Source organism: Scatophagus argus, chromosome 22 (genome assembly GCF_020382885.2).
Source record: "Scatophagus argus isolate fScaArg1 chromosome 22, fScaArg1.pri, whole genome shotgun sequence".
NCBI lineage: Eukaryota > Metazoa > Chordata > Actinopteri > Scatophagidae > Scatophagus > Scatophagus argus.
In genome coordinates this window covers 13664793-13689048 of record NC_058514.1, presented here as the reverse complement: position 1 = coordinate 13689048, position 24256 = coordinate 13664793, and the positions used below count along the sequence as shown (strand labels likewise).

General features: G+C 40.5%; 1 protein-coding gene across 1 annotated transcript; it reads right to left on the bottom strand.

Moving 5' to 3' along the window:
• Nucleotides 1-259: 259 nt before the first annotated feature.
• zgc:162331 (uncharacterized protein LOC793007 homolog) lies at nt 260-16171 on the bottom strand. Its single transcript, XM_046379659.1, has 5 exons — nt 15509-16171; nt 2258-2449; nt 1550-1703; nt 1135-1320; nt 260-793 (listed from the first exon to the last, which is right to left on the bottom strand). The coding sequence occupies exons 1-5, from the start codon at nt 15780-15782 to the stop codon at nt 460-462; spliced, it is 1140 nt and encodes a 379-aa protein (XP_046235615.1). The 5' UTR covers nt 15783-16171; the 3' UTR covers nt 260-459.
• Between the last annotated feature and the right edge of the window lie 8085 nt (nt 16172-24256).

The window sequence follows — 24256 nt, the reverse complement described above, 5'->3', positions numbered from 1 at the left end:
AAGTTGTCTGAAACCTTTCATTCACATGATTAGATTATGTGGACCTCAGGAAGGCTGATAGGGTCCTTTTCTTAACATAAACTAGTAAAAAAAAATCAACACTGCCAAGAGATTTGAGCTGCCTAAACAGTCACAGCCACAGTCAAAGTCCTTTATGAACCATTCATAAACATCATACTTTAAAGTAAAGCTTCCTCTGTTCCCTTGTTGCTACTTGAAGTTTTCTTGTAAATTCTGATGGCTAAAAGAAAGCAACTCCTCTTGCAGAGAATGCAGCAGCAGCAGCAGATCAGTAAGAATCAGGGAGAAAAAAAACTGTGTTCAGTTCCTTTTAAGTCCAAAATGCAGGAAAAGTTCAGCAAGCATGCAGCAAAAGGGGGAGCTTCTACACTGGCTGCATCTCCATTTCTACACCATCTTATCGTGTCCGCTTGAGATGATGGAAAGTGGGAGTTGTAGCTACTGCCATGGCCGCTGTGGTGTTGGGTTGGGGTTGGGGTAGATAGGCGCCGGTGTCGGGTGGGGGTAGGCGGGCACAGCTGTGTTGGGGTTGGGTGGGTACGTCGGGGTGGGATACTGCGCCATGATGTGAGGCTGGCTTTGGGAGGTTGTGTGGACGGGTGTGGAGGCAGCGGAGGAGGACGGGAGGTGGAGGTAGAGTGGGGCGGATGGAGCGGAAGGGGCAGAGGGTGCTGTTGGAGTCGGGACTCTCTGCAGGACAACGTGCGGGTAAAGCTGAGACTCAGAGCGGTAGAGACCGGTCATGGAGGCCTTCAGCAAACTCTCCTGACTCCTGTATGAAAGACAAACAGAGGTGGAAAAGTACTAAGTACATTTTTTCAAGTCCTGCACTTCAGTACAAATTGGAGGTACCTGTACTTGAGTACTGCCATTTTCTTCTATTTTATATTTCTACTCTGCTACACTTCGGAGTCAGATATTACTTCATTTATTTGACAACTTTGGTTACTCATTACTTAACAGTTTTAGTTTAATAACATAAAATCTAGTCAAAAATTGAAATTGGTGGTGAACAAAACAGGCATCCCATTATTGTAGATATTGTACACACATTTCTGAGTGTACATTATAACATGTGTTTTGTTCTCTGTGATGTGAGCACTGTCACTTTACCTCTGGTATCCTCTGTTCTCATATCCACTGAGTCCTCCAGTCAGGTAGAGGGGGCTGTCAGGAGCCAGCCGAGGATTCATCCTCTGGGAGAGATGGAAGATCTTGGGAGGAGGGAACGCTTCCCACTCACCTTCTTCTCTCTCCAGCCAGCACTCACTGCGACGGGCTGAGCGCTTCTCTCTGCGCCTACAATGACAAGAACCTTATCAACCATTTAGTCCTCATACACCAGAAGGACACAAAGTAGTTTTTTGCATTGAGATTCAAAATCAATGCAGAGACACTGAGTGATGTGAATACTGCAAATTATGGCTTAACTACAGTAAAGTGTCCTGGCTATTTGAGGCAGATAAAAACTTCTGAAACATTAAAACAAGTAACACAAGCTAGTTTGTACCCCTCTATCCATTCCTACCTGCTCCGTCCCTCCTTCTTGGCTCGGTCCCGACTGGATCGTTCCTGCAGGCAGCAGATAAGGAAGGACAGGGACATGGCGAGTATGACGATGCCACTCACCACTGAAGCCAATACAGCCACTCGAAGGCCGCGGTCCTCAGGTCTGGGGATCGCTGTGGTGGTAAGGAATGACATTTAAATCTATTTATTTTTATCAACACATCCTTAGGAAATGTTCAGTAGTGGCCTGCAAGATATTGCAAACTACCAGCTGAGGAATTTGAATGTGATGATATTCTGAGGCAGGAGAGTGATTAAATACAGGAGGTGTATATTTACTTATGAAAAACTAGACAAGATTTCAATATCATGACTATGCATTAGTTCTCTTTATCGTCCAGAACCTCTTGACAGCACACAGCACAAGTTTTGACAGTAAATAAGCAATTAGAAATTTAATATAAACAGTACATTTCTTTGTATTTTGAATTCACCAAAAGTTATCTCCTATTTCTTCTCTATGATTGACAAGAGGTTGTCATTGAAATTTTGAGAGTAAAGGTTAGAATGAAGTGAAAAAAAGTCAAACCATTACAATGAAGTAGCTCATACCGAATGCATGAGGCAGCGGCAGTTGCTATGAACTAAAAGTCACTTAAGATGATTGTTCATCTGGAAAATGAGTAGACTAATTGTAATCTCGATAAACCTGCTTCAACCCACTTACCTTCACAGACAGGCAGGTAGTTGCTCCACTGCGGCTTGCCGTTTCTGACATTGCAGTAGATTTTGTCGCTGCCGACCAGCTGGTACCCCTCTCTGCACCAGAAGGCCAACACGCTGCCTATCGACACACCTGTGCCGCTCTCTACATAGAAGGACCCCCGACGTGGAGGCAAGACAGGAATACAGGACAGACCTGAGGAAGGAGGAGAAAAAAGAAGAAGGTCGCTTCACCTTGAGATTGAGAGTCATACATGAGGAAGAACCGTAATTTTGATTCTCATTTTTTTTGGAAATGTTCCTGAAATACACAGTAGTGTATTTTTGTGAAAACATGCTTATTCACAACCAGATGAGAAAATTCATCATCTCGCATTTGAATGGAAAATATAAAGCTGGAATCAGGAGTGGGCAAAAGGTGGACAAAGCTAGTCTGGCTATGTCCAAAGGTAATAAAATTTAAGAACAGCAACTCTACACCTGTCAGTGATAATGCATGACAGTGATTTACTCAATTTACTGCTCAATATAGATTACTACTACTGAACATCTATTGTATAAGGAGCCGAAGATTTCTACCTTTGGACTGAGGGTAACTGTTTGCCCCAGCTTCTAGTCTTTGTCCTAAGCGAAGAAAACAGTTCCAGTAGTGAGTAGTTTCAGTATTTTCTGGGTTCTCTTCTAACAACACCACAGAGAATAGGGTGTTTTCCCTTCCTGCACACTCTTTTCTCTCCACTTTCATGTCAGACACGGCTTGGTCCAGAATGTCTGTTATCTGCACCGAGTGCCTGAGATGAGCGTTTCCATTGGATAGATAGACACACACAGAGATGGAGAGAGTTAGAGACAGAAAGTACTATTTTTATCTTCCTCGTGCTACAATACCCAAATACCTCTGAGGGGGTCTCGTGATACAGCGGCTATTGTTAGACTGTGCTGCAGGGATTTCTGAAGCTCTCAGGACATCTCATGTAAACTTACAGCATCGCTAGCTGCACAGAACATTGCACAAAGGACTTTCTTAGATGGAAAATACGTAGGTTTATTTCTGCACCATCACACACAATGGGCATATGATATGCACAGTCGGTCCACAGGGTTATGGATCAACACAGATGACTCAGCAATTACTCACTTTACTGATTCATACTTTGTTAAGGCCAGTATGTTAGACGTTAACTTCCATTGGTACTTATCCATCAAATCACAAGGGTAAAAAAACAAACAAACAAACAAATAAGTAGATTGTTTTCCAAAAGTACAGTATATTTTACTTAAACTGAATTGCAAGGGAGTGCCTGATAGAATTGCATCTGGTTTTATTGCAGGAGGAGCTGACATGTATGCTGCTCTTTTGTAAAGAAACATGTGACTTGGTTAAATAAATAACCTCTTACTAACTTCATCTAACATTCACTAAAAAAAATCAGGTAGATTTTAGTTGTGACAAGTTGTTTAAGCTGCATTAATTTTTACGGCCACTTGGGAGCAGTGTAACAAACAGGAAGGACCACACTGGCATAGTATTACCTTTGTCAAAAGTTAATATAGCTAACATGCTAGCAAACAGTCATGGAGAAGTGTTAGCATTTATTTAGAGTCAGTTTCTGGCCACACAGTGAATGTATGTCCAATATTTACTGTCTCTTTAGCTCAGTTTTGTTCTTCACTATCTTGAGCTGCTAAATAAACTATGCTCACTAGCTAGTTGCTAACTTTGCATGTGCTCTGTTGTTGCTTGGAAGGAGGTGGTAAGATGGTAAGTGAAACAAAACAGTTAGCTTAAAGATGCTGCTATATGCTTAGAATTACAGAGTTTCATGATAATTCTCTGTGAGTTTTTCATTAAAAGAAACCCTCATATATTCCACAAAATCATTTCTTCCATTTCAAAAATTTTGATTAGCGTATCTTTTAAAGAGCTCTTGCTCTTTAAAACAGGGGTGGAAAATTAAAGTGCAAAGTTGGATTAGTTAAAATTGTGTTGTAATGAGTAACAGTCAGAAATGATGCTGCACTTTGCTTTGCTGTGTCAGGATTAGTGTAATCTGTGTGTGTGTGTGTGTGTGTCCACAGAGAGAGAGAAAGAGATGCCATCCCTCTACAAGACCTTGTGAACACGCAAGCTGCTCTATGCTGATTAGGAGCGACAGATGGGCGGATTTCTGCAGCGGTAGACACAGAGAGGGAGAGGATCCCGTGATCTTGTGTGAAGATGACAGCATCCTCTCCCTCACACACACACAACACAACACACACCAAGTCACACACATCAGACACGTGCGTATGAGTACAGTACAGGAAAACAAGGACAAGCTGACTTTTTAAAGGGAAAACTAAAAGCTATTCTGTTTCTCCTAAGAGACCTTATACCTATGTTATCATTGTGTGTGTGTGTGTGTGTGTGTGTGTGTGTGTGTATGTGCACGCCTGCGTGACTCCAACAGCACCCTTTCAATGCTTCCTCTTTAAAAACACATCAGTAATTTTTCCCACAAGTTAGACTATGGATTTCATTTATTTGACAATGCCAGGCTCATTTCTTTGTTTTCAGTGCAACAGAATTTAGTTAGGGTAAGGGGAATAATATAATTCTATCATTTGTATTTGAGAGATGCAAATCTCTCAGTGAAAGAAAACTGAAACTGTATTGTTTTATGAAAAGAATAGGCGTTCAGTTAACATCTGAGATTCATCTGGTGAGTTTATCAGACCCTGTAACGGGAGCAGGAGGTCCTATAATGATATAAAGACTCACACATGGTGCAGGACAACACAGTTATCTATTCCCTGTCCACATGGGGATATGAATTATTAGATGTGGTGGTAAATTAACTTTAAATATAATTTTATTGGGCCATCATTAGGCTTTTTATCTGCAATAGAATTAGTAAACAGCAGCCCAATTAGAGAAAATCTCGAATTTAACTGAGCCAAGGGCTGCACAGGCTGTTGTTTGCTGACTGCTGTATGGTGTTCAGTATATGCTGTACTCATCACACGCGAGTAGTGTTTTTAAGCATTCAACTGAAATAACATTTATTTATCCCCTTCTGAAGTCAAAAATGATGTCAGTGTGGGTTGAATGTACTCTTGATCATTGCTTATCGTTATTGAGAGGAAGGAAAAAGGGTCTATATAAATAGAGAGACTATCTGGAGGGGAGTGTCTGGTTGACAGCAACTGGCAGAGTGCCTGTGTTAACACTGTATGGAACAAAAGCCAAACTTGCGCTGTAGCTACATGTAATGGTCAGACAGTGTGCTGTTAGTGTTGTTGAAGAGTAAGCTTGAATCCAAATGTTCAGACTCCACCGCAGGCTCATAGACTTTGCAGTCACGACTAACAAATGTTCTTGGCATCAAACTCAAGGTTAGGGTTAGGGTAAACACCTGACACACCTCAACATTTCTTCCTTTTGGTTTCAGATTTTTTCCTCAGAGGGAAACATAGAACAAGCGTTTCACAGATTTGCATCTTGTAGCTGAAATGCACACACAGAATTACAGTTTTTGTTTTGATTAGATTTAAGGCAGTATTATTTCAAGCTGTTACATGAACATTCTAGTAAACATTTGCTTATGTTGTCAAGTCCTGAAAATAATATTTGGCTCTGTCACCACCACCTGGCCGATAACTTGTCTGTCTGCTGTTTGCTGCTGTAGGGAACTGTGGGTTTATTGCAACTTTGAAAACAGTTGCTTGCTACAAATTGATGAAACAGTAAAGTTGCAAACTTTAGGCTTACTACCAAAATAATGAGCAAAAAAAATGCTAAAACTCAGTGGAGATGAAGAGAATTGCAAAACTGTGTGATAATTCTCTACCTTCAAGGATTTGAGGATTACATTTAATTGATTTTATGTTAATATTACACTCCATCAGCCTGCTAGCTTGCTAACAAACCCTTGTTAACACAGCTCATTCACTAAACTGTATATGTAGAGAATGTTTTTTTGGAAAGAAATTGGCAGGACTTAAATCTGGAATGCACATCGTTTTCTCTCCCTCTCTCTCTCACTCACATGCACACACACACACACACGTCTGGCAAAGAAAAACCCTTTACCTCGATAAATTCAAATAAAATATTGAACACATTACGTGACAGTCTGTGTTTTAACGTTCAGGCTGTTTCCATGCGACAGCAGGAAACTCGTCACCCATCCCTCCCAACCCTGAGACGCTGAAGTGACGCCCACCCCCCTGTGAGTTGACATGCTGTAGTTAGCACAGAAAAGGAACAATGATACTAGTGTGGAGTGAACAAACACGACACCCCCGGCGCAGCCAAGCATCAATAAAAAAACTGAATTAATGCTGAAAAGATTGAAAATGTGTGTGAGCTGAGCTAAGTTTTGTATGTGTGTGTGTGTGTGTGTGTGTCTCGGTGTGATAGCAGGAGGTTGACATCTTGTTCTATGCATTTGTGTGTGTGTGTCTGCAATGTATACTGGTGTCCAGGTAGTGTGTGTGTGTACATGTGTTGACTCTGCGCTCTGTTTGCTCTTTCATGTTGGCTCGGCCCCATTCAAAAAGTCATCATGGACACTGTGGGTTGCCAATCCAAATGTTCAGCTGCCAGTGGGGTGCTAATACACTTCTGGACCCCCAAGCCTGGCAACCCGACATCACCAACCAAACATCCACTCTCCTGTATTCTTCTCTAAACCCTCCCCACTTGTCTCTGTCAGGGAAGCACTTGGAATAGTTTGTGATTAAATAAAGATTAGGCTTTCTGCATTAAAGATTCAAACACACACACGTACACATTCACATGCAAAGAATGAGTGAACAGAACAAACACGCTTGCTAGATGCACCCATGGCACGCACACATGTGCACACAGATGTCCCGTGCAGTGACACAAGGCGTTCAAGCCATGCCCACACACATATATTAATATTAGTATACTGGCAAAGTCCTTTACTCACTCTGTTTACGTTTTTGCTTCATAAATGTAGAATTTAAGACCTTACCCTATGCACTCATTATCCCTTCAGTAATGCTCCACTGATTTACTGTTGCGCTTCCATAAAGTCGGAGGACAAAGAATGTTCCAAATCTGAGCATAGCAGAGACTGACATATTCTGACTTGTAGGATTCCAGCTCCACTGGATCCTACATTTCCCAGAAACTTAAATGCATCTTGTTAGATTATCCCCGCCTGTACAAGTCCATGACCACTATCTGGAAAAAATACAGTACCCATGACAAGTAAGCTGATCTTAATGTATGGCTCCAAGATCCCAACTACCACTACTACTACTCAATGTTTTAAAGCAGTACCAATTATCTTTGGCCACTTGAAGATAGTGGAACAAGCTACAAAAACAACTTTATCGCATCACTTTTTATCACTTTTTAACACACCGTTGATACAGCAAACGTGATCAGACAGTTGCTTATTTGCACATCCAATTGACAGTGCAACATTGGTGCTTTTCTAAATGAATGCTAATCTGTCTGTGTTTCCATATGACAAACAGGAGTCCTGTATCACTCTCCTTTTGGCTCTGTTTTGGTCACCAACCCCAAGGGAAATACTTGGCTCCTTTCACACTAAATGCACCTGTTCACCACCTTGTTGCTAACTTTGTCTGTGTGCCAATTGGGTCTGGGCAAGTACAGCACAAGAGGTTTATCAGATCCTTTTTATTTATTCATTTTTAGAAGAGAAAGAGAACAGAGATTTGTGGGGAACTGCAAAGCTGGGTGGTAATTTTCTGTGTGTTCACCACTAAAAGAAAAGCCCTGCAACTAAAGAGCTAGATAGATGAAGGAAAGACTCCATGCTGTTTTCCCTGGATAAACAATGGTTAAAAATAAATTTCATCTGACTCAGCCTTTACAAGACGCTAAAAGTCTGAGTTGAAGTTAATGAAAGATGGCATTCTTGGCCGATGGCTGACTAGTTTCATCTCGTTCATCTTCGTGTTCCTGTCTGATTCTTGAGTGTTTTTTTTGTCCCTTTGCTCCAGCTGCTCCAGCTTTATGCGCTCTGCCCTCAAACAAACATCCAGCCTCCGTGTCCTCTCCATCAGTGTATCTATTTCTGTGGCACCTCACTGATGCGCGGTATCACAACAGATTACCTAATCCCCTCGGCTCTCACTCTCACCCTGCTTGCATAGTGTGTGTGCTCCTGTGCAAACACATAACGACATGCATGTTTGCATCAGCCATGCATGAGTGCTTGTGTCCAGCGAAGCCCAAATGCCAGCAGAGTAAAATAAAGTGACAAAAGACATTAGCATAGTCACTTTCTGAGGTTTAATTTTTGGTTTTAAGCTGACTATATGCAGATACTAGGCCCAGGAGCTGAAAGGTAACAGTGTTCTCCTTTAACTGGCGGCTTTATCTGGCTCTGATAATCTGTCCAGTTAAACAGAGCAGAGCAGAAACCCCAGGGCTGATTTTGAGAGTTAAAGTTACATGACAAAGAGAAAATAGATCTTAAGTCCCACTTTCTCACTGTGCTTCAAACTGAAAATGTCAACTAAAACTCACTCTGGGATTATGGAAATGTAGAAAATAAAATCAGAAGTAGGCCTACAGGGAACAGTACCATTGTTTCCAACAACCTGCCATTACAAAACATTTAGTTAGGATGAGCACTAGTGCCGGTATTTACTGTGAATTTTACTATTCAACTTTTGCCTGTGTTTGAGTTTCAAAGTCAAGAGCCCTGTCTTGTGATTATTTTAAAGCAATAGTTGCACATTTTGGGAATACAGTTAGTTACCTTTGTGCTATCAGTTAGATGAGAAGATCAATGCCACATTCATATTTGTATGTTAAACATGTAGCCAGACCTAACAAGCTGTTAGCTTAGCTTGGCAAGGCAACAAATGGAAACAGGTAAACAGCTAGCTTGGCTTGGTCCAGAGGTAACAAAATTCACCTTCTAGCACCTTGTGAGAGACTAATTGACAAATTGTCAAACTACTGCTTTCAGTCATAAAGCTTACGCTTATAGTTAGACATGACACACTGTGCCAAAAAACAGCCTGGTCTCACCAAATGACAAATAAATAAGTCATTTAATGCATTTTTTGTTATTTGTGTGTCAATTATCGCTGGCTGTATTAAGCTTTTCTTGTGTCATTTTAGGCATGAATACACACAGATAAGAATGTCAAATGATGTATAAAAAGCAAGAAAGTCTAACCCGAACCGTGATATTACCTAAACCAAGTCATTTTTATGAAAAACTTATCAAAGTGAACGTTGTTAAATGACGAGGGAAAAGCTTAAAATTTGTGGCATGATGATGTAGATGAGATTTTTGGAGGTGTGTTTGTTTTCGCTGCCTCTTTACTTTCATTCCTTCTGCCCTTCAGCTGTTGCCATCCAGTTTTAACCATCAGGGCAGAGAGAAGACTCATTTCAAACTCTCTCTCTCAGTGACTTTATTCAGCAAGCAGTGCTGGTTTTAAGCTGTGGGAAGGTAATAATGAAGTTGAGTCGCTGCCAGCAGCCGTGCTGGATTGACAGGCAAAAGACAGAAAGAACTCTTTGTTTGAAGCTCGCCAAGCCTGTAGGGCTCAGGAGTGACGATAGTGTGTGTCGATGACAGAAATACCCCTGGCACTGCATGTGGGTATGCATGTGTAGAAATCCTCACTGTGGGTCATGCATGTTTGCTCACATTCAGACATTTCCTTTATTAAAGTTCCAATCTCTGCTAAATCACTGCTGTGTTTCGCTGCTTTTCCAAAAGAAACTTGAAAAAAAGAGAGAGCATAAGTAAAAGTTTTCTGATACAATATACTAATTCGCTTTTTTGTATTTGTTTATTTGAGCTGCGTGAGGACAGCCCCCCCCACCCCCCCAACAAAAAAAAAAAGAAAAGAAAAAAACCCTGAAATGTACAGAAGTAATTGGCTTCGAAATACACTGGACTGTACCTGCAACCAGTGCATCTGTATTCCTTGGTGTTAGCGTGTCATTAACAGGATTTCTTGCACTAGAAATAGCCTGGAATAGACAGATGTAATTGGCTTTGCCTGTCAGTTAATCAGCTTAAAGGCATTGTAACATTTCACATTTACGTTTTAGGCTTTTGGCTGACGATCGCATCTAAAGAGACTAAGTGTAAGGAATAAGCAGCTTATTGTCATTGTGAGGTAGATGCTCTATCTAAAACTGAACATTAGAATTTGGACCAGAATTTGAACTATATTGTTTTAGAATATTTAGCTACTTGGAAGTACGACCAAGTAAAACCACCTGCCATTGTGTGAACCATCACACTGTTTGCACTACCTCATTCCACTGTTTGCACTACATGTATATATATATATATATATATATTTTTTCTTGTAAATATTTTATTCTTCTTTTTATTATTATTATTGCTTTTTTGTATTTTGTATGGTGCACAGGACAGAGAAAAATCCGGAGTCAAATTCCTTGTATGGTCACACATACTTGGCAAATAAAGCTGATTCTGATTCTGATTCTGATTCTGATTGTTCACCAGTGCCTCCTTTTGTTTGGAATGTACCTTTACCCTTTACACACAGAGGAACTGTCTCAGAAAGCTATGCACTAAGTCTGTACAGCTGTTTTGGACCTAAAAATTATAGACAAAATCAAGAAAAAATAATACTACAGACAGTAAGGATTCACTGTAAACTCCTGCTTGGCCAGATTAAGAGGCAGACTGCCTGCTAAGTAACTGATATAGGACTCATTTAGGGATTAACACTAACATTAACTCTCACACACTCTGTCCAGGTTAATAGGTTGTGTTACCGTGTTAATGTTAAGGCTTACGGCTTTTCTAAGGTCGAAATAAGCCTTGCTCATCAGGATACTATTGGATCCTCAGCAAGAGTGAGAAGCCGCAGCCAGGTAGTCTGACTCTGACCTAATGTGAAAAAATAAATCAATAAAAAGTCACAGGAAATAGTTGGCAGTTTTTTTTTTTAACCAGCAACTTGCATCTTGTTACTAATTTAATTTTTCTACAACTGGACCCAAAGAAAAATAACTTGTGGGCTTGCAGCATAATGGGTTGGTTCACCAATTTGGTTCAGTCTGGAATATTTTGCCAAACACTGGATGGATTCATGGTCCCCAGATAATAAATCCAAATGACTTTGACACCTTCTGACTTTTCATCTAGTGTCACCATGACATCGACATTTATGATTTTGAATGAAGTGTTTCGATAACTATGGGGTGGATTGAGGTGAAGTTTTGTAGTACTTATGTTTCCTTCACGATGAATTGTTATAAGTAATGTAAGGTCGAAATTAATTTTGTCCAGTACTTTGGTTTGTGTACAGATTCCTTGCAAAACTAATGACATTTCCGTCTGCCTGGTCTTTTTCTTTTGTGCTAATTAGTAAATGTTACTATGCTAATACAGTTAATTAAGATGGTAAATATTATATGAGCTACCGTTGTCATTGTGAACATGTTAGCATGGTGACGTTAGTGTTTAACTCAAAGCACCACTGTGCCTTATACAACCTCACTGAGCATGGCTGGCCAACTCTTATTTATGAGTTTAAAATGTGTAGTTCATTAGATTTCAAACTGCAATAAATTTCCTCTTGAATACATTTATTACATATGTGTGTACTGTATAACTTGTTTTTTCTGCAGTTAAGATTATGTATAATGTGAATATGGAGAGAGCGAGAGGGAGGTGAAATGAGACATTGTAGAGAATGCAGCATGAAAACTACTGAATGAATATTAAAGATAGTACAGAGCAAGATAGACATCTGTTAATCAGACTGGGTGCTTACATCCAGTAGTAAGACGATTAATAAAGATGAGCAAAAAATTTAAAATTTTGGACATAAACAAAATTGGAGTTATATAGAGTTATATATTAACACTGTGTAAGTAACAATGTGTAAATGCTCTCTGATGTACAAGGAGGAGCACCTGAGGACAAGTTAATCAATAGCAGAACTCTGATCAATTTGCTTCCAGGAACGGCAGGCAGCGAGGATTCCAGGATGAGCTGCGTAATGAGTCACGTCTTGTATCGACGGAGTCTGAGGGCTTTAGTTTGATCCGGAGCTGAAAGACTCACACGTCTGCTTCACAGTTTTTATCGATTTTAAAACAGCAGATTCACTAAGCAGATGTAGGGAAGGAGGAATGAGGCTTTCAGGTTGTGTCTGCCCTTCATTCACTGAATTTCATTCCAGCTGACCTCTGACCTCTCTGGCATTCAACAAACTTTGCAAACTTTTATAAATTAATACCAAAAAACATATACGTCATTTTAAGTGATTGCAGAGAAACCCAACTAATGTAAAAACATGTCAATCTTTCATCTAAATAAATACGTAACCACAAATGTGTGGAAATTAGGTAAACAGCAATCATCAATAAATAAAAGTAATGAATATGTAGTTGAGATTGTTAGCCAAAGTTAATATTGATATAACGTTTTATAACATTATATTTGGTAACATTAACATGGAAACATTTTGCTTACTCTCCCTAACTTTAGATGCCTAAAAGTAACGCAAAAGAGTTGAAATAGTTAATTAATGTATTAATGTCCTTGTATGTCCAGTCATATATATATATAATATTATATATGTAATATTTATATACATAAATAGCAGTTTTAAATTTCACAGACTTTAATTCAAACCAGTTCAAATTAGCACATCTGACACATGACAGGTGGTGTTAATGAAGGTGTTTTTGAGTTCATCAAGGAAAAGAAGCTTTGTCTTCATCCAGTGCTTTTGATTTGACTTCTTTATAAATCTTCTGCATGTACAAAAGCCTTCTATAATTAACTGGATTTATTTTTTGTCCTATAAATGACAACTGAGAGTGCTTTTATATTCAAAATGTGCAAATACAAGCACAGTCTGGGCACAGTGCTGCTGTAATCCAGACCTGAAGGAAAGCATCAAAAAGGCTTAAAATGTGGTGGGAAACAAGTAAACAAAATGAGGAATAAATAGTTTATTCTGTGTCATACACACACACACACACACACACACACGCACACACATGCATTGATGCAGATATACACTTCAGTTATGGGAACACTGACATTAATCACACCTCCAGGGCTTAGACTTTTTGGAAGCTCTCTCACATAAAAGCTGTGGTGTGGCGTAATTAATGCATGTGGTGCGATGTGGCAGGCCAGCTGATCACCTGTACGGGCTTTTGGGTGTGTGTGTGTGTGTGTATGTTATTAAAGTATAAAGTGCTTATTCCTGCTCTGTCAGACCCAGAGCTGCCGTCATGAAATGAGCAACTGTGTTGTTTATTCTATAAACCTTTAAGAAGATTGGTGTCGTTTGGGCTGAACGCGTCCAGTTTTAGTGTGTGTGTGCATGAGTGTGTGTATTATGAGTCCATTAGGCACGTGAGGTTTGCATTTTGTCATCTGCTGTGGGCTATTTATGCATACACGTGAGTGAGAAGGGGCGGGCGAGGGACATAAGAATAAATGGTGGAGAGCAAAAGAGAGAGACAGTGGAAGGAAATAAAAGATGAAGTGACAGACCCTCAGAGGGAATAAAAAAGAGAAAAAAACAATGAAGCAGAAACAAAGTGCCAAGGGGTAAGAGCAATTAGTAGAAAAACACAAATGTGACTTGAGGTTGGAGAAAATAAACAGGAGAAAAAGAGAGGAAAATAAAGAAGGAGAGGAGAAAGGGAATGAGAGTGAGAAAGACAGGAAATGGATGGCGGGGAGTGGAGGAGAAGAGAAAGGCAGCTCATGCTCCAGTGGAGGTGAAGTCATGCGAGCGGCTCTGCAGCTTTCTCTTCAGGCTGAACAGCTCCAGCCTGGACTTAACAAACTGTCTTTAATGGCATCACCTGCCACCTCACACACACACACACACACACACACACACACACACGCTTGTATGCATTCACACTTCTGTATTCCCAGACAAACACAGGAAAACAGTCAGACATGAATGCTGACATGTAGAAACTCTCAGCTTTGTACTTCTGTACTTGTGTCAGTGCTTGACATCTTGACACAATGCAAAATAATATAAAATAATATGTTTCTGATACTTCCAATGACGACCTCTTACGGGAGAACAGTCATGCACCTTGCTGAAACACATACACATAACATACATAACATACATACAAAGGCATATCAATCTGCAGGGCACACACACACACGCGCGCACACACACACACACACACACACACATGCACACACAGAGATTTACTATTAATCAAAGCAAAGCAGAGTAAGAACATGTGCACAACCACTCCAAGTGACCTACAGGCAAACACATACAAACACACACGCGTGCGCACACACACACATTACGGCATACAGATTTGCTTGAACACTTGAAAAGTCCTTCTGCATAAATTTTGAGGGGAGAATCAACAGGTCTTTTCTAGTTTTGTAAAAACTTTTTCACAGCGTGTGGATTAAAAACAGAGTGGATCTTTTTGGAGCATCTCGTCTTGGGTGAGTGCTCAAGCAAAAAGTCCAAACAAACACTGAAATTCCGGGCACTTTGGTTTTTTAGGGCATGTTTTGGGATGAAATATCAAATACAGACATATCAGAACATAACATTTTTGATTAAGTGTCAACAGTCAGTATTTATATGCCTATATATGCTGCTTGCTGTGGTTAGGGTTCTGGTAAGGCTTTGTTTCCACAGAGGATACTTGGATTTCAGAGTAAAGTCAGGCTAAGGTGAGGACAAATACAGACACAACAGACAGTACAGTATAGCAATAGTTTCAAGACCTTGGGAAGTCTACCAATGAGACTGCTGGTGTTATGCCAAAATCTCATTCTGTGATGTTACAGGGTCAACAATATCAGTGTCTAATCTATGCACTACGGGGCCAACATTTTTGGTGTTAGATAAAATGTGGTCTGTGACGGTGTCTCTTACAGTCGCAAATTAGCCAAAATTTCCCAAGACAGGCACGCAAAAAGCTGACATATTTGAATAACTTTCTTGTCCAAACAGCAGTCCAAAACTCAAACAGATTCAGTTGATTTCAGAACTTGCAAGCATTCACAAGCTGAAATCAATGATTTTTTTTTTTTTGGCTTAAAAACAACTGACTGCTTTTCTGTCGGTTAACTCATTGATTGAACAGAATAATTCTCTCACCAAAAGGCAATATCAGGTTACATATTGTAGCCAGAGTAAAGAACAACAAAACAAACCCTTTTTTTTTTCAATGTGACATGAGCTGCTTCAGAGGAAAAGTTTGTCACACTGATAATCAACAGTCACTGACGGACAGACTAACCTGTGTAGTTGTTAGTGGTGCTCTGAGTCGGCGTGTCTGTCAGAGCCTCTGTCTGTGCTTCCGTCTGTGTCTGGGCTTCAGTCTGCAGGTCGGGTTGCAGCTGGATCGTGGTACTGGTCCAGTCCTCTGGCAGCGACATGGCAGCCGTGCGCTGCGAGTCCTTGGGGCTCAGTGTGGAGCCTCTAGCCAGGACCACAGCACAGAACAGGGGGTAGAGCAGCATCCAGGGATGGGTGCCTGTGCTGTGAGAGGTGGGTCTCCCTTTCAGAGACATGGGGTCAGGTAACGAAGAGGTCTGCGAGTGGAGAGAAGAAGGAGGGATTCACAGCCTCATGGTCTCAGTGTGAGGTGGGAAGATCCTTCAGAGGAAAGTTTGGAGCCTTCCTGTTTTTCTTCTCTTCTCCCTGTCTCTTGCTTCCTCCTCAGTCTTCTTCTTCCTTCTTGTCTGTCCTCCTCTTCACTCCCTTGGCGGAGAGAGGAAAACCCCCTCTGTGTGGCCACTCATGATGCTGCTGTGTTGCAAGAGGGTACGATAGAAAAAGAGAGGAAGTCAGGGAGAGTGTGCGTGCATGCGTGCGTGTGTGTGTGTGTGTAGATCCAGCTGTAATCTGACTGCTCTCTGCTCGCTTGCTTGTTGTCTTCTGCAGCCCCTGTCCTCTCTGTCCCTCGACTCGTTCACTCGTACTCTCGCTGTTCGCTCGGTCTGCTGCCCTCTCCTCCCTCTCTCTCTCCCTCTCCCTCTCTCTGATCTCCAGCTGGGCTGACTGAGCTCTTGCATAACAGTAATTCATTCGCTGAGCTGTGCTGAGCTGTAACTCATGCAGCCTTAAGTCCTGATATTCCTGGTTGCAGCTCTTTCCCTCTCTCACCGTGTTTCACTCTGCACTTTCAGTGTATTGACTTGAACAGACAGTTGAAGGTTTCACTTGGACTTTTACCGGAAAACCATTCGCACTGATCAATGCTTTTGGACTTTTTCAGCTCCAGAGAGGCTTTGAAAGCTTGTAGTCGACCAAAAGGTGTTAAGCAGAACACCACTTTAACAGGCAGGAGAGAAACAAGAACACATAGAACAATAAGTACGTGACTGGAGAGATTACACCACAAAACACAAGCAACTCCAGCTAAAAACGAAATGTGCTAGAAGCAGCCAGTCACCAGAATAAATGTTGGCACTGTACGTTTCTGCAAACCAGGGACATATTAAATATTAATGTTCGATATGTTGAAACTTTCTGCTCCAATTTAGAACATATTTGTTGTAACAACACTGTGTTTGAAGTCTGGGTAAATTTGTGCGTACATGCGAACATGTTTTGCTTTTAAAATACCTTGAAATACCTTGTTTTGTCATGACAAACACAAAAAGGCTGGAAACTCTCCCAACATCTCATTCAAGGTATTTGTTTTTAGTGCCAAAAGGATGGTTATAAAATGTCCCAAAAATCTTTGCTCAAACGACCAGTTTAGTTGGCTCGTTAAAGTGGTGAACCTTGGGCTTTTGCTCAGCAGCTGCTTAGGTGTTTGCATTGTATCTGCTGTAAAAATTTGTTTTAAAGCTCTAACATCATGCAGTTTTGTATCCGTGCAAAGACAGTTCACACACAAATTTTGCTTTTCTCATTGTGATCTGACAAATGAGCTCGGCATCCAGTTGCAGGGCAGAGTTTATTCTCAGCTGCTCTTTCTCCACATTAAGACCTTGTAGTCCAAGCCAAGTATTTGCTCTGCAAGGCTGACCTAATTGGTTGGAGTCAAATTACATCGCTATGCTCATTTGCCCTTATTCCCCTATCAAGAACTTTGATCTCATACACAAAACTCTCAGATCGCACACAAGTTTTCAAAGTCTTGAATATGTGACTTTTATAAGATTTTGTGCTGACTCTTTCGCAGTATCTTGACTATGAACTGATACAAAAGGCACGTGGTGAAACACCTGACTTCAGGAGCTGCCTGCCATCCCCTGTGGGCAGGGTGTGTGAGTGTGTGAACAACCCCCCTGTATGTGGATGGACATCCTCGTGTGGGACTGTGCGTGTCACAGGTGGGTGCTCAGGTGTAACACGATGACCCTGATAGCTCTTGTGGATAGCTCTCTAGTCAGAATGTCCATGCAAGGACATGAATAATTGATGCATGTGGGACCAAAAATAGGGGAAAGACAGGGAGAGAAAAGAAAAGAGACAGAGATGGAGAGCGATTAAAGAGTGATAGAGGGACACGCAGAGTGAGTGATGACATGAACGCAGGAGGAAAACAATCAGAGAGAACCAGAAGAAAGACAGATGAAGCGAGATCTGGAGCTTTTAGCCTGAGAAAGCTGCCTTCTATCAAACGTTGCCAGTAAATGGGGACTCGGTGGGCTCTGCTGCCACAAACTACATTATTTACAGCGACAGCTTTGCCAAAGTGGACACAGGAAGGGCTTCAAAGGACTGATCCAAGACTTTATTTTAAGTCATCAAATTATAGCTGCGCTAGGCAAGGTTTTTATGGTAAAAATACACCAATCCTTTCAGTGTAAATCAGAAAATGGGGCTTGGACAGAGAATGTGGTATCAGGCATCAGGCTTTAATTGATGCTGGGAAATGCCCAGAATGCACAGACAAGACTGAAGTTGAAATGGAAAGAAAACAAATCCACCAGGCACTATAAAAAGGAACTGTTGGTATGTGATATCTGAGTTAAAGAATGCTTAGGCTTTATTCTAAAGCTGTACTATATAAAGCTGCATATTTTATACGTACAGCCCACTCTGTAGTTTCCTCATCTCTATAAAGCATTTTGGTTTTTGAGCCTACAACTCCAGCCTTCTCCAACTTGTTTTGAGCTACATCAAGCAAATGTTTTCACTGAAAAAGCTTCCACTGTACCCTGGCTGACCATCACCAAATAGCAGACAAAGTTAATAACTGGTTCATGAAGAAAGTGAAAAATGTAGGTTTGTAAGCTTTAGACTTTTGTTTCTGCCAACTGACATCCAAACACAAACCTAATGCTTTCTATGACCCAGAAGCTAACGGTTAATTCAGGTTATAAAAAGGCTGGATGCCCTAAAATCACCTTGGATTTTTATATAAGCTCCCATGCTAATGATGAATTATGACGTGTTGAGAGAAAGAGGAGGACTTTTATTTAAAAATGATTTTTGTTTTAAAATCTGGAATACAAGAGATGACTGAACAACCAACACAGAGACAAATTTCTTCTTGTTCTCAAGAAAATCTAAAATGAGCCAGGATTTTGACGATTATTAAAAACTGTTCAATATGAAAGCCTTTTCAACTCCTGTATTTATCATATCTCAACTTTAATTTATTATATGGAAAAATCTGATAGGTCAAAGATGTGCTTTAACTGTAAAAATTCCCATAAAATATGGGTGGTGACACATGACTTCATTCAGTTCCTACTGTGCACTATAGTTCAGGTTCAAGTTTGTTTCCTTTTTTGAAAATATATATATTGGCAGCACACATGCATTTATGATAATGTTCATGAGGATGTTCTTTACTGTGGTTAGGATGGTTATGCAGCTCAATCTACATCCCAGTCACCCCATTGGTTGGCTTATTCTCAATATTTTTCAGCTACAATGTGGTATAATGGAACAAAGACAAGGAGACTGTGTCCAGTTGGTGAAATCATTATCATGAAATCATTGTGTTAGTTGCTCGTACGACTTAAGACGTACAACGACTGCTGCAATGACCCACTTTTACATCTGTATTTATTCATATTTCTTCTACAAACACAGTTTGATCAGAGGGCAGTACCAGTATTTACTATAAGACATGCATTACCATCAATTATATATTGTGTTCTTAATATGCTACTTGCATTTTTTCACATCAATAAATCATTATCACATTAATTATGAAACATGCTATATGGATAACTAGTGCAAACAAATGAGATTGTCACTGAGCCGTCTAACATCCTCAGCATTTTAAATTGGTGTAAATCACGGCGTAACTTTGCTGAGTTGCTTTATGGCGTAAAACAGAAGGAGGGAACAGGAAGAAAACTGAAGCTGGTTGAAAGAGTTAAAAGTCAAACATTAGACGAAGAAACAGAAAGCAACCGGTGCTGAAAAATGTCCAGCACATGTTCATACTTTTAAGACAGCAGTGTTTACTTGCGCTGTGGTCTTCCAATAGTACAGTTTGAGTGGATAGAAAGATTATGAGGATTAAGGAAGCAGCCAGGCAGATATGGATGAGAAGGCTCAAACTGTGGTCACTCTCTATTCTTTGGCAAACTCAAACATAAAACCGAGGCTTTCTTTATTATTTATCTAACAGTGAAGTCTCTATCAAGAAAACAGTCAGCATAGCATGTGTGATGACGTACATTGTTTGTAGTAAGCTGGCAAAAGAGAAATGTTGAAGCTTTGGTAGTAAGCAGGGTTTAGGTTTGCTAAGTATCTGCTGTTTGGTGTTGGGCAGGAAGTGTACGAGTGGGTTTGTCAGAGCTTTTTCACCAAAGCTACCACCACCACAGATGTGGTTTGAGGCAACATGGTGCATGGTTGCTTGCCACAGCATAGCAATTTTTTATTCATATTTCCATGTCAGTATATTGGGGGAGGGAGGTGGGGGCATTTTGAGCAGATGTGGATACTGGAGGGCTGCCCCCCCCCAACCCCCGATATCACGTAACAACAGTTCTTCATAGTGGTTCGATTTGGTGTTAAGCTGAGAAGAGTGCTAACTCACACATTTTAAATTCACATTGCCTGTGCATTAAGAGCATTTCTCTGCATCATTTTAAAACCTGACACCAGAAACCATCCTCTGCATTTTGAGATTTGTTCTGATAGGATGGGTGTGCTTTTACCATAAAAACCTTGCACAGTGCTGCGATAATTTGCATGGAATGAAGACCCTTTGGTGTACGTGCATAGATGGTACTGCCATTAACAGCAAAGGAAAGTAACTGCTTCCCCTTTTAGAAAATGGAAGCAAAGCAAAGTAGTCTCATCACCAACGGGATAATTAACAGCTAATTTTGTACACTGCGGTCTGGAAAAAGTTCAAATGATTTCAAGTTCTGATGTCTGGAAAAACAGCATAAAATGAAGATGATATCTGAGCTGATCAGCCAGACCGAGGGAACACAGACTGTTCTGTTTGCATGTACAGTGTAGTTATTTTGATGAGTATTTAATATTACAAGTCTGTCTGTCTCTGTTCACACACACACACACACACACACACACACACACACACAGAGAGAGAGAGAGAGAGAGAGAGAGAGAGGTAGTGGCAATCTGCAACACTGTCAATATGAACCTAATCCATGATGCGACATCTCGCAGCACATTAAATACTGTTATATAATATAAAAGCACAGCAGACCAAAACACACATGCAAGCACTATGACACAGTCTAGACTCACTCCACTTTCAGTTCACTATGTTGTTATTATGTTCATACCAACATGCACATATTGTGTATACTTTGTCAGTGTGTCTTTGTACACAGATTGTATATGTATATGCTTGTGTGTTTACTGTGTGTGTGGAGCACAGCGGCATATAAACCCAATAATGAGCTCTAAGTATGGACGTGCAGGGTCACAGGACGGAGGGCCTTTCCTCTAACGTGAGCTTAATGAAGATAGTCCTCAGTGGAGATCATCTGTGGCAGCAGCCCAAATGATGGAGATTTGAAGAATTTCTTGTGAGGAACTGCACTGAGCCAAAAGCAGCTCTGATTAGGACACGGTTTGTTGCAGGGTTCTCCACAGGATCCAGAAAGCTTGAGTTAAGCTATTCTGATCTTTTCCACTGACAGTTCTGTTTTGCTACAGGGCTTCAGCATTTGGTGCAAACTGCTTGTGAAAATCTAGCCTGCGTGGTAAAACAGAGCATTCTTTTTAGTTTATTTGTCAACAGTTATCCATACTTTTTTTTTTTATTTACACACACACTTTTTGCACTCATAAGTCATTGCTCTACTCCAAGTCCCATCCACAGCTTCATCCAGTTGAAGTGTGAATGATATGAAAGATAGCATGAAGTTCAAAGTATTTGTATATAACAGCCGTAGAATATTAAATCTTTCTTAAAAGTAGGATTAGACTTTTAATTTTTAATAGTTTTCCTGTGTGCTAACTTTGACTTAACGGTTGTGCCTTCACTTTCACATCTTTAAGGTGCACTAGTCAACATTGTTATTCTGCAGGATAAAATTACTATATGTGATGTGAAAGAGTTCTCTCCTAGTCCCAACTCTGCAGTTGACGTATGAGTGTTTCAGCATCATTCAGCTCACTGTTTTAGTTTTTTCGGCCTGTAAATGTACTGTTTTGTTTCACTCTCAATGCGGTCATCAGCCTGTCCCCTGCTGCAACAGACAGCTGTTTGTAGTAAAATAGTTCAGATGGGCTCACTTTGCGCCTCTAGCCCAGCACCAAACAGCATCAAACTGTGTATAGTAGGGTGTTTAGCAGCTAAAGAGCCAGAGATTCTTCCGAAGAGTTGGTGGAGACCAAAAATCGAGCTAAAAGCAGAGGTAATATCAGATTTATATTCACTGAGTGGCCAGAAACATGACTCCAAATGAAAGCCTATGTCTCTCAGTTTCTAATTCTTGCAAACAAATTTGCTGTGTAGTTTGCCATATCAACTTAAAATATGATATTGTTGTGTTCACAGGAGTTTAGTCAACCAGTTCTTTTGACCGAGCTGGTAGAACAATTGGTGTATATAATTCTTTGTAATTAAGTGTTGTTGTAAGTAATCCTTCTTCCCTTCCCTCAGTCACCTCTCTCTACCCCAAAACTCGTATACCAACGTTTCACTGTCATTGTCCTTCCATCCACTAGATGCCCTCAGATTTTTGCTCTTTCATTCTACTTCCTGTCACACCCATCTACCCACCTGCATCTCATTCCCTCATCAGATCGTCCCTACATATACAGACCCAGATCCGCTGTTCCTCTGCCTGGCTGAAGCTGGCTTCTGGACCCTGTCACCTGTCTGCTCCCTAGGTTTCTCATTCTTTCTCTAACTCTTTTTATTGAGTTTGCCTGTTCCAACTGCCCTCCTGGCTTGGACCCGTCGTTGCCTTCTCCCTCTAAGTATTCACAACTTCTTCTTTTAATCATTGAACTGATCCTGTCTACCTACTTTTGTCTGCATTTGGGTCTTTCCTCTGTTTCCTGTATTCACTGGATGTAACAGAGCTGCTACATCCAATTGACTAAATAAATCTGTGACAGTATGATTAGCAGTGAACTGTTGCAAGTTGCGGTGCCCAGAGGTCTCATTTATGAAAAAGGCTTACCATCAGTTTAGATCTTAATGACTTATACGGGAAACCACTTAAAAACAGTCATTTATGAAGCCTTTGACCTTTGGAAATGATCTCATCTCTTAGAAAAGTCTAGACTTGATGTAAATGATGTAGACTTACTGGAGCTTGGGACACATGAGTCAAAGCCCGTGGTGAACTTGAGCTTTATCTTTATCATATATACATGAGCTTTATTAACAAATTTGCGATGGAGATTATCAATTAAAGTTGTGAGGAATCAGACCCACAGTTATTATTTCTGAGCAAACTGCATCACTTCATCTTTTTCATATTCTTAAGAACATTTCTCGTCAATCAGCCACAGTTTCAGCTTTCAGCACCATTTCCTTCACTGCAGTAGCAACACACTCCTGAGCTGTGTGCTTGTCAACCCACTATTCTGTCCACCAAATAATACATGTTGCCTGGCTTCAGTCTCCTCTTCCATCACTATGACCTTGTCTTCCAGAGAATTTGATTTTCTCCTATGGTCCACCACTAGTTCCTAAAATAAACCCCCACTTGTGCTAGCATTATGTAAGGGGAAATTACAGGGCAGGTTGATTTGAGATTTACATATCACAGGTGTCTAAGTTAAAAATCGGATTCTTGGAACCTGCTTAAGCCTAAATTTTTAAGTTCAGGTATAAATCTAAGAACATTTTTATAAATGAGGCCAGAACAGAAGTCTCACCAAAAGCTTCAGAGTCAGGTGAAATGTCTCATTCACTTATTAATGAACAGTTAGTCGGATTGATTTTTAAATGAGCAATTTAATCATTTTTGTGGGACATTACCTCTGTAGATTTATCTTTGACTTTCAAAATAGTGTTATCAGGTACAAACAAGATTCTTAAATCGAGATGTTTTTGCCGAGCAGGACCTCATAAATGATTTCACATTCCATACTTATACATATTTTGAGTGGTAATCTTTTGCTCACTTTCAGTATGGTTCATACCTCTTTCAAGACCTCTTTGCTCCAAGTCAACTCATTACTTTCAGTACATCTGCACTGACTTTAATTCTGCTCTTACTGCCACAACATCATCATTCAGTAACAGTAAACAACATTCAGGGTCTTACTGCAGCACAGTGGGGGGTGCTGCAGATAGAAGGATCTTCAATGATTGGATTCCTGTTTCCCATACTTAAAGTGTTTATCTGTGAGCACCAGTGAAGACTTCTGACCCCAGAGAGGCAAAGCAGGGGTCAAACAAGAGGAAGGGGATTTTGAAGGGCAGGGATCAGGACTGGAAGGCGGTTGGTTCAAATCCCTGGAGCAGCTGGTGAATAATCCTTCACGAGAAACCACTGCTGGAGTGTCCTTGAGGTGTTTGTTAGCGCTTGCTGATGCATTTTCACTTCATTTGGTGAAAAGAATAATGCGCCTTACAGATAATTTTGTTTGTTTGTAGAAAAATGACACATTCTCAAGGGAA